Source organism: Crocuta crocuta, unplaced genomic scaffold (assembly GCF_008692635.1).
Source record: "Crocuta crocuta isolate KB4526 unplaced genomic scaffold, BGI_CrCroc_1.0 scaffold462, whole genome shotgun sequence".
Classification (NCBI taxonomy): Eukaryota; Metazoa; Chordata; class Mammalia; order Carnivora; family Hyaenidae; genus Crocuta; species Crocuta crocuta.
Window position 1 is genome coordinate 1575085 of NW_027527437.1, and position 11141 is coordinate 1586225.

The 11141-nt window shown below is 32.6% G+C and overlaps 2 protein-coding genes across 3 annotated transcripts in view; one reads left to right on the forward strand and one right to left on the reverse strand.

Annotated features, from left to right (window-relative positions):
* Nucleotides 1-11141, forward strand: part of CDC73 (cell division cycle 73) — a 140703-nt gene that overhangs the window by 74641 nt on the left and 54921 nt on the right. The window lies entirely within an intron of this gene.
* On the reverse strand, nucleotides 679-8517 carry B3GALT2 (beta-1,3-galactosyltransferase 2). Of its 2 annotated transcripts, XM_077760122.1 has the most exons (3): nucleotides 7955-8517; nucleotides 3899-4038; nucleotides 679-3497 (listed from the first exon to the last, which is right to left on the reverse strand). In XM_077760122.1, the coding sequence occupies exon 3, from the start codon at nucleotides 3373-3375 to the stop codon at nucleotides 2107-2109; it is 1269 nt and encodes a 422-aa protein (XP_077616248.1). In that variant the 5' UTR covers nucleotides 3376-3497; nucleotides 3899-4038; nucleotides 7955-8517; the 3' UTR covers nucleotides 679-2106. The 2 variants fall into 2 exon arrangements, with proteins under 2 accessions (XP_077616248.1, XP_077616240.1); XM_077760114.1 differs by lacking the exon at nucleotides 3899-4038.

Here is an 11141-nt window from a genome sequence, read left to right on the forward strand (position 1 = left end):
CCATGTTATCAGATTACTGTCAGTTCTCAAGATAGTATTGTCAGGGGTATTGAAATTTTTAAAATTGATGTCTAAGATAGGAGGAATTTAGTTGTCTCTTAAGAATTCTATTTTTCATAAGTCAACTTTTTAAACTTGAATTTTTCCAGAAGGAAAATACTATTTTTTAAAGATCCTGCACTATAATCATAATTTAGGCAGATAGTGCTTGGGTTCTGTTTCTGGGTACATAATTTTGGATGCATACGTGTATACACACATACCGTTTTAAAAAACATCTGAAGTATAAATGAGAGAATTACTCTACATTGAAGGATTACTTTTGTCTTTCCTGAAACTTACTAATTGGGTATTATCCTCTTATGTGTGACTTCTATTTAGTGACTTTTGGCATTTAGTAACTTTAGTGTTTTTATAATCACATAGAATAAATTAAGTGAAAATGGACTTAACCAAGAGCTGGATGTTATATATATATATGTATATATATACACATACGTATATATATATACGTATATATATATATATATATATATATATATAGCTTGGCTTTCAAAATNAGATAAATTTAGTATAAATGGAATATAACATATTAAAATAATAAGTACTTAAGCAGTTTCTGAGATTCTGAACTTTAACAGTCATTACATTTCTGTTTGGTACAGTATCTCTTCAGAATTGAATCAAGGATAAAAATGATGGTCATTACAGTTAGGATAAATAACATCTTCATTAGATTAAGATCGTTGAGTTTTACATACTTTTATGAATCAAAAACACTTTAAAACTTAGTGGGTTACTGTTTCTTGATTTTAAACTGTGTAATGGAGCCAAACAAAATTACTGTAAATATTTGTACTGTAACACTCAGTAAAGATATTTTTGTTTACTTTTTTTTTATTAAAAACTTGGTAAAAGTGCATTGTATACATTGTCACCCTAGAATCAAGTGTTCATCAAACATTTGTAGTTTCCCCCATCCATCCCCAAAAAGGTTTTAAATTGGTAACACAGACTAGTTGTCATCTACCAAATTAAAAACTGCAGGTTTGTAAACTTGGCACTCAGAGAAAGAAGTAGGTGCCATAAAATGATTAAGTATTGGCATGTGTACACCTGCTGTCAGGAAATAAACTTCCCATATGTTGCAGTTTGGCAGACATGCATCTTAAAAATGTATTGAATGAAACTGCTGCTACACTCTTTATCCTGTATCTTTTTTCAACAGTACATTCTCTTTGTGACTGTAAGTAATTACTTTCGCTTCAGTTGGAGGAACATGACGTATTTTTACAGATATCCTTGAAGTTAAGTGGTAGTACTCCTTAAGAGTGCAGTAACTGATCTAATAGAATAATTCATTGAAATACTAGCTTGGCCCTTAACACCAACAAGGAAACAAACTATTTTAAAACATTTACTTTTTTTTCTTATAAAAACTTGAGCCTGAGACACATTGATTTTTCACATTTTATCACATGTCAAAATATATGTACTAATAAAAGAAAATGAGTATCCCAATTGTTATTGAAAGGTAAATACTTAGATGAGAATTGCATTGATGAAACATCTGAACTTTATAAATGTGTTTATGGAATAATTCAACTAAATCTTATTGCATGGAATATAGTTTTAGAACCCTAGAATAGGTCAGAAAATTTGTCCTTTGCACAATTACAAATTTTCTTTTTAAGATTGACAATAATGTTTTATTTACATTTAATTGTATGTTAAAATGAAAAGCTGAATCTAAAATGAAGGGTCTTTTGTCTCCGTTTCTTAAAATTTATGTGGAAAATATATGCAAATACATCTTATTGGCCCTTAACATAAGCCTTGAACCATTGATGTATGCATGCTTTTTATTGCATGTTAATACACAGAATCCCCTTATACAGTTTTTTTTAAATAGATTCTTTTGGGATAACTTTTTGTTATATAATGTTATTTTTAACAATTACCTTCAGAAATTAAAAAAATATTTTTTGAATTTCTTTATGTGATGAGTTTTAACTAAAACTTGTCCTATGGATGTAATCAGATTTAACTATACATGCTTTTAGCAATATTTTACAGATTGCACATTCGAAAAAAAAATTGTCTTTCCTAGTGTAATTTACGGTGGCGATACCTGCCTGCCTTTTCTTTTGCTGCATTGGCACAAGCGTTGTGCTTATTTTGTTGTAAATGGTTCCAGTATTTTATCAGTTCACTAGGCTGGAACTGATGAGAGGTAATTAGGTGGCTGTATTTACAGCTTGAATAAGAAACTCTCCAGTGATTGAACACGAACTCATTGGGAGGGGGCACAGGATCAATTCTCAACTTGGCAAGACAGATCCCGACATACACATCTTCTAAGTGCAAACGACGGATACTTAAAGAAACTTTAAATATCTTCTCTGCCAGATCTCCAGAAAAAACATAACCAGTCCCAGAACAAAAGACAGGGTAGCGTTCACTTGGGTAGAGGTCGGGTGGCATGTACCACTTGCTATCTTTGTTTCGATTGGGTGCATATCCTCTCATTAGGTAACCAGTGAAATAGTTATGTCTGGGAGGCAGGTCTGGCTTCAGTAACTTATGTATTAAATATTCAGTGTTGACAAACATGTCACTGTCAGTTTTCATAACATATGGGATATGTGGACAGTATGTTGCAACCCAGTTCATGCCCATTAGTGTTTTAATTGTCAAATTGTAGTATGTATCTAAATATTCCTGTTGAATTATATCATGATATTGTCTGCTTTCTTCCAATATTGCACGTTGCAGGTAGCCATTTAACTTAATACTTACGCCCAACAAAAAAATTCTTGTGATTTGGATACCAGGTGCTAGACTTTCATTGCCCCAAGTTTGCCGAATAGCTCTTCTAGCTTCTATTTGTCCAGGTTCTGCAGCTATTAGCAGTATTAAAAAGGGACTTTTCTCTTGGCATTTTTCAGGTTCATTGATAATATATTTGAAATGGTATGAATTTGGGTGTCCAATACCTCTTTCATTGTAAATACTTCCATTGGCACTGAGTGTATTCTCTAGCCCTGTAACTCCTTGTGGTGACAGGTCTGTGTTATTGGAGTTAGTTGCTGTTTGAGGCCTCAGAGTTTGAGGGACTGTTTCCTTCCAAATGTTCCGGAGAGAGCTGTGGTTTGTTTCGCTTTTTGTAGAACGAAATCCTCGGAAAGTATATGTCACAGGGTTTTCTTTAAATCCAGCTCTGCCAGGCAGCCAGTCATGATGATTGAAAAACAAAAACATAGCAAAAAGAAACACTAGAGAAAGTACACCAATAAGGTGGGTACGGAACAGAGACCTCTTGGCATTCCAGCTCATCTTTGCAAAGCAGCAGTGTCTTCTCCTCCACTGAAGCATGTTGTAAATCCAGTAATGGGATATGAGATACTGGAGGCTGAAAATGTTTTCTTCTCCTGAATCAGTACTTTTCTTTGGTAATCATTTTTTAACTCAGTCACGTTGTCTCCCGTGCAGTCATTCTATAAAGATGAAGCATAAAAATTTACAAAATGCAAAATATTATAGAACTGCCTGAAAAGAGACATCAGATGTTAATAATATTAGGGCAAATAGGAGTTTTTAAGTTGTGAAAATATGATAACCCAGGAATGAAGTTTATAGTCTGTTTATCCTTGGTAATGTGACATCACTGAGAACAGGATTAGCACTTTAAAGAGAGAAGTGATGGATTAATTTTCTTCCACTTATTTCATTGTCTGAGTAGCTCTGGTCATTTGTGCTTTTGACCTGAGTTAAAGATTTAAAAGTTGTATGCATGTAGAAGAGAAGAATGTTACTAGATTCCTGAGAGAGGCCATGTAAGAAGGCCTGAGAGCAGATGGAAAATTTATTGGCATTAATTAAAATTGATTTGACATACCATTGGTGGTATGGTGCACAGTCAGCGGCCTTTTTTGTAAAACGGTCATGTATCAGTTGTGGGACAGACGGTGCAAGGTTGATTATGGCAGGGTTCTGTTAGTCACAGTATACTGCTTGGCATGTTTCCATTGGCCCCTACTGTGTTGAGAAAGTCAATGAGAAGATGCACCTGTCAAAATTAATTTTCAGGGTCCAGTAACTTCAGTACAGGATTTTAAGACAGTAGTAAATTTTGAACATTTTCAAATACTCTTTTCTAATTTTAACCTTCCACTTCAAAGATGAGGTATTCAGGAGATCATGATCCTTACTTAGACTTAAGACTGATTTTTAAAATATAGTAACTAACTATCTAATTATCTTTGGCCTTGGCAGAACACTATCACATATCTCAGTTCAGTCTCCATGTTAGAATTAAACAAAGAACTACTTTGAAAAGTCCTTTCAGATTTCTTAAAAATATAGGCTCTAGGTACTGTCATATCCAGCTGTTTAAAATTTAAAATTTTACAAAATCACTTTAAAAGATTCTTGAGTTTGCTGTGTTCTATATTTGTGTGTAGACAAGTTGTTACATTTTTAGGGCTTCTGGTGGTATGACACTTATTAAGACCCTAGCTTTTAAAACAAGATTATGAGATGTCAGGGAGGTTCATGATTCTCCATATTAAAAACTGCTGGTGTTACCGTTTAGCAAGGTTTTTCAGTTCATAGCACATATTTTTCAAGCTTTCAGTTCTTAGTTTTTCTAGATCAAGGCATGGGGGGTAGAGGTGAGTAAGGGACTGTAGCTTAAATTTAGCCTTTAAAGAGAAAAAACTTGTTGAGAAGGGGAGTAATAATTAATTTTAATTTTTTCAACCTTTTATTGTGAAAATTATTTCTTTAAGCAAAAGAAACTAGCCAATTTAAAAATTTAATGTAGGAGCATTTGTTTATTTAAAATTCTATACATACCTATGTGTTTAGTCTGTGATGTTAAGAAATTCATGCTTAATGCCAAATTTGTTTAACTTTGGCGTGAAACTTAATTGTTTTGGGAAAATAATAGTATTTACAAGGAAGCTTTCATATAATTGAATAATTATAGTAAAACTCATGTATTAGGTAGTATGAAGTACTTTGAAATATTTGTTAGACATATATGAATGAAAGTACTATTCTAGTAAAAGCCACTAGGAGGAGCAAGTAGGTGGGAATTTGAAGAAATTTCCAGTATAATAGTAAAGGCGCCAGCTTTTGATAATTTTTAGTGTCTGAAATTATGTAGTACTTTTAGAAGTTATGGTTCTCAAATAAAAAAAATAATCATCCTGTGAGATATGAACAGTGTGTTTTTTTTTTTTTTTGAGTTTGGGTTTTTAAAAAACCCAGAATCTAGTTTGCTATTTATTAAAGTTGATTTACATGAATTTTAATTTCACATTGCCATGATAAAGACCAAGGCTTTTCACTGTACCAGCAAAACATAGCTGTTGTGAGCTAAACTGAAGATAAGCTGAGTGTTCTGATTTAGAAACTCAGTTTTTTCCTTCATGTACTTGTTAAGAGTTGGCCATTCTGTTTAGACCAGGACACTCTTTCTAATCTTTTATTTGTAAATGAATTATTTGATAAATAGCAACAATACTTCCTCCACTCCATAAAGAAGCCAGTAGACATAAGGGTTATGTGTATATATTTAAAAGTAACAAAAGTTGCTTTTTAAATTTATTTGGTATATTTTAAACATTCCAAAGCTAAATTAAATATGTCAACTTTTTGTTGTTATGTACTTGATACCTGGTTGAAGTCCAGTCATTTACATCTTTTAAAAGTATAAATTTAATGGTTTAAGAAGCAATATAAGGTCAGATTTTTGAATAGATGAAGAAGTGAATGAAGGTGAATATCGTAAAAAACTGATATTTTTAAGAAAGCAATATACCTGAAGTGATATCTCTAAAGTATATCCATGTTACAGAAAACAGCATATAGTGTAATCTAGCATAAATACATAGTTTATGGTCCTATAAGATTTTTTAGCAATTGGTGGTGGAGATGCATCTTAAGTTAAACTCATGACTTAATATTTATAAATATTAAGCTTCCCAGGCTTAAAACCACATATACTCATTTAGTAATCTCCCATTGATAAATACAATGCATGTGTCTAGTTGTAAAAATTTCTTTATTAAAAGTTTCTCAGGTATTCATCATAATTTCTCTGTTAAAAAAGTAAGATTAAGTAACATCTTCCTTTTTATTAAATGTTAAAATGATTCTCTGGTTGGTTCTTGTTATATTAGTTCTTAAAAAGTGGGCACATGACAATAAAGTTAAAATATTTTTGTCAATCTAGTTTGTCACTTCTCCATTTTCAGCATAGAAATACTTTTAGTTCTTAGGGTTTTTTAAGATAATTTTTTTCAAGTTATTAATGTGTATTTATATCTTATGAATTGAAGTTCATGGAAAGAATGTTGCTGTGAACTGTTCAGTTATTTCTCACATGCTTGCGCGCACGCTCTCTCTCTCTCTCTCTCACACACACACACACACACACACACACACACACACACACACCACTCTTTATTGTTTGGCTTTTAAAAATGTTTATATATAATCTTTTGGAACAGTCCTAGATTTTAGTGGTGCTTGAATTAAAAAAATTGCATACTTTTGTTTTGAGATCTAGCTTATAAAAGTGTTTAATTGGTGGTGTTAACGTTAAGAGAAAAAGCACTAAGAGACTTGAGATTTTTACAACTATATATATTTTTATTGAATACCACCTGATTTCATTCTGTAGTGGAATAAAAATTCATGGTATGACAGAGTTGATGTTGAGATGTAATAATAATAGGGCTTGATAAGCTTGTTTAATCTTAATTTTAGAATAGAATGCTTATGTATGTCTTTAAAATGTTTGCCTTTTGTGATTATTAAGTAATGGGTTGGTGGTTATATTGTGGGACTGAGCAAATATCAGGATCTCTAATAGACTGTAAAAAATATATGAAATACATTTGAGTTCCTGAGCCATAAGTTGCTCTTCTGTGATTGTTGTTTAAATAGTTTATTAGATTTATTTCTGCCCTGCACATACAAACATGATGGTAGTTCATTAGCACATATTCATATAGCCTAGAAGCACAGTAACTACATTTCTATTTAATTTTTTGTCCTTGTATTGCTGTTCACGAATATTTTTATATCAGATTAATTTCACATTATGTTTTGAATTTCACTTAAAAATTATCACCAAGAACAATCTTATATTTGATCATTAAAAATGAGTTGCTTAAAATGAAAGCTCACTGTTTCAAGTGGGGAAATTTTTACCAACTATTGATGTTTCTTTGTTTAAAGTTGTATTCATGGACAGTGTAATAACATGCAAATCTACTGTGGTGGTGTGCTGTGCATAAAACTCACACTGCCTTATGTGAGCCTGTGCAAATGCTTTCCTTTTAATATTCCTACAGCTCAATAGTAATATTTGTTGATACTCTTTTAGATTGTGTTTGTTATCTTTATTTAGGGAGATGGATCTTGGAAGATTTTGTTAGTAAAAGCTGTTATATATTAATAATTTGTTTTAAAAGGACTTTGAAAAAAGCTGTTAATATTCAGATCATCTTTGATACTATTTAATGTAATTTCACTGCATTGTCTCTTTGATAGCCATTTTTAAGAGATCACTTTATTTTACTACATAAGAACTCATTTTGACCTATTTTTGTAGAGGCTTGCTATGTTTTCTTTAGAGAGCTAGTTTTTTTCTTTTTAAGTTTAATTTCTCAGAGAATCCTTTAAGCACATCTTGTTACTATTTGCCTTTTCTTTCTTTTATACATCCATAATCTGTAATTACTGCAAGATACATATTTACTTGAATATAGCAATGACAGTTTTAACAATGACAGATTTTAAAATCATAGATCTAGAAACCCTTTCATAGTTTTCAAGGACGGTGAACAGGATGAACTTGTTTATCAGATATTAGTGCCTTTAGGGCTATAAAAAGGTAGCAGACATTTAAATGAATATTACACACAAGATATCGACATACCTTCCTTGGTCAGGCCATTTATGTGGAGAGGATTATGCCCACTGAAAATACTTTTGGCACGCCATCACTTCAGCAAAAAAGATGCTATCGAACATGCGCACATCCCCCAATAGTCTGCCTCCTGCGATTGCTTTTCACAGTATCCAAAGTGTCCATCTGTCTGCTTGTCTTCAAGTTACCCTCCTTGTTCATATGGGTCCCAGTCTTCTGAGATTTTTCCTTTCTTTCATTTTCTTTCTCTTTGTTTAAACAAAAGAGCTGTAGTTGTCCGCTCTATTCGGAGCACTGTTGACTCTTGCCGACAGTTGATGCATTGAAGCTTTTTACATCTGCTGTTTTCCTGGCCGGACAATGCAGTGCTGTATTCTCTTCTCAGTATCCATATTTCTAGTAATAACACTGAGCTGCAATGTAAAGCAGCCAGAGCTAGAATGTAGTGCTTCGATTGTATTGGAATAGAATAGGATTTAACTCTCTTTCGTTTTTGCCTGGCAGCTGCAGGAAGGATTTTGAGCAGTTTTACTGGGGTTTTAGTCTATAATATGAAATCCACAGTTCCTCAGCTGCTGCACAGGCAGGCAGCAGTTTAAATGTGGGCTTGACAGATGCTCTCTCTGACAGAGCAGAATTTAACGTCACTGCTTGGCTGAATCCCACGTGATTGTTTGCATTCATTTTGACTAAAAACCTAAGGTAGAGAGAAGCATAGGGATTTTGCTTCCTTGTGATAAATTATATATATTCAGTATAAGCATAGTGGTGAGTGTAATATGAAAATGGGGTGATTATGAAATGATTATAATTTTATTTTTTTCTTCCCCCCCTTTTTTTTATCTTTATGCTTAAGTACAGGCTTTCTAAATGTTTTCAGTGTTAGATGTTGGTTTTCATGTTTCTTACATGATTTTATAGGACATAGCAATGTAAGCTTTTAGAAAAGGTAACTTGGGTACAATTTAACCCTTTCAGTGCACCCTTTCCTTTTAAGTTTATTTTCTCAAAATATTCCAGTTTTTCTAATATCTAGATAAGAGTTAGACCATTTATTTTTTATAACTTAGATACCCCCATCCCCAATTTTCTGGAGTTTATAAATCAGCTGGAGTGGATTGCTTCATGAAACATGATATGATACAGCCCACTTCTTTTTTGCTATTATGTGATTTCCAGTGTTCTTGAAGGCAGCAAAACTTTATTTTTAATTACTTTTTAATGTCAGCATTTATTTTTTATTTTCTTTAAAATTATATGTATCATAGAATTCAACAAAATGATAATAGTGGATACAACACACTTGTACAGGATCTTGGTGGATAATAAGGTTTAACTAATCATATTTACTTATTTGAATATTTCAAGATTGTTTACTAACTCACCTCCAAACAGATTTTTCAGTAAGACTAGATACTTATTCTGAAATATTTATTTGTGTGGTTAGTCTCCTGGGCACCTTGCTTTTTTCTGCAGAATACTGGAGAATGCTCGTGCGCTTTCTCCCTCTCTCTCTTTCTCTCTTTTTCTCTCTCTTTCTCTCTCTTTAAAGAGTCTGAATTAGCAGTTTTTCCTATGAGACTTCAGGAACATTAACTCCTAAAAATTTATAGTTTTAGAACCTAAGCCCTAAATTTGTAGTCATAAATCTGCTTTATCCCACCTGTCTTCCCCAGTTAAGTCTGTTACCTTTTCTCTACTATTTAAAAATTTTTTGTTCTATTTTTTAGTTTGGTACTTGTAGGAATGCTATGACTCTTTAAAGTGTTTGCGACTTTCCCAGAAATGTTGGAAGGAATATTAAAGAGTTTTATATATGGGAAACCTAAGGCCTAGAGCTTTGGCTTTTCGTAGTTAAATATGAAGGAGAAAATTGAATGCCAGCTTTTTATTTTAGTTCCTGTGTTCACTCATACTACATGCTCACTACTTTTTTTTTTTTAAATGTAGGTAGCAGAATAATGCTTAAGTGCCTACTGAAAATAATGTATTTTACAAAAGTGGAAGTGGAATTTAGGAGATCAGTATTGTATTTTTCAGAAATTCCTTACATAGAATTTGTGCAGCTAGCATCAGTGACTATTATTTACCCCAAATCAGATTGCATGCTAAGCGTACCTAAGTTGTTAGGTAAAAGCCTTTTTTTCCTCATAATAGTTTTAGTATCAGAATACCCATTTTAAAGATGGGGAGCCAGTGCTTAGAGTTGTAAATAATTATCCCAGATATCAGCTAGTTAGTGATAAGAGAGTCCAGCTGGGAATTAAAGCAAGATTATCTAAGTCTTTATGCACTGTTCTTAACCATTTATGCTGTGTAACACTGGAGAAATTGTGGGGAGTTTTTTATAGGACTGGCACAGCATACCCAGAAATCATTCATAGAGTTGTAAATGGATGTTTATATTTTCGCTTATCAAATACATATTGATCAACTACTTGATCAATACTTGTAGTTAGACACAGTTTATTAAACGTTAGTGAGACAAAGAGGTTTAGACATATTCCCTATCATTTCTTTAAGAAGGATAAAACAATTATTTTTGCTAGTTCTTTTCATTTCACTCTTTTTTAGTGTCCCTTGGATTTTTATAGATCTTGATTATTAAGAGAGCTCATTAGAAAACCTGCTGGTTAATGGTTCTCCCAGTACTGGAGAGAATTCCCCTGCTTGCTATGGGACAAAGGTTAATATAGGAAAAGAGACTCCTAGAAACTAATAAAAAGGCATCTGTCTACTTAATCAGAATGCATTTTAAATTTTAGCTATACCTGCCATCAGTTTCTTAAGTTTAAATTAAGCTAGCTAAGAACTTTACATAAAGTACAGAAAAACAGCAGGCGTGAGATTAAAGTTCCTTTAGTGACTTTTTCTAGCAACCTGCATGTTTCCAGCCAAGAGAAACTGTAAAAATCTTATGACAGGCAAGCTTGTAGAACTTCTTCCTTTAGTCTAGTTTCTTTTAACATCTGAATTCTATGGTTAAACTTTCTCAGTAAATGTGACAGATTTCTTTGTCAGACTCAGCAAACTGGCAGCTATTTTGTTAAGTTTTATAGTTACAAATGCCTTGTAATTTTTACTTGCTTAGGTCTACTTTTTAATCATATAACACGTCCCTGATGGGGAAAGTAAGCTGTTCTTACTCTGAGTGTTTTGGCCAGAATTTTCCAGGTATTTTTTTTTTTTTTTAGGA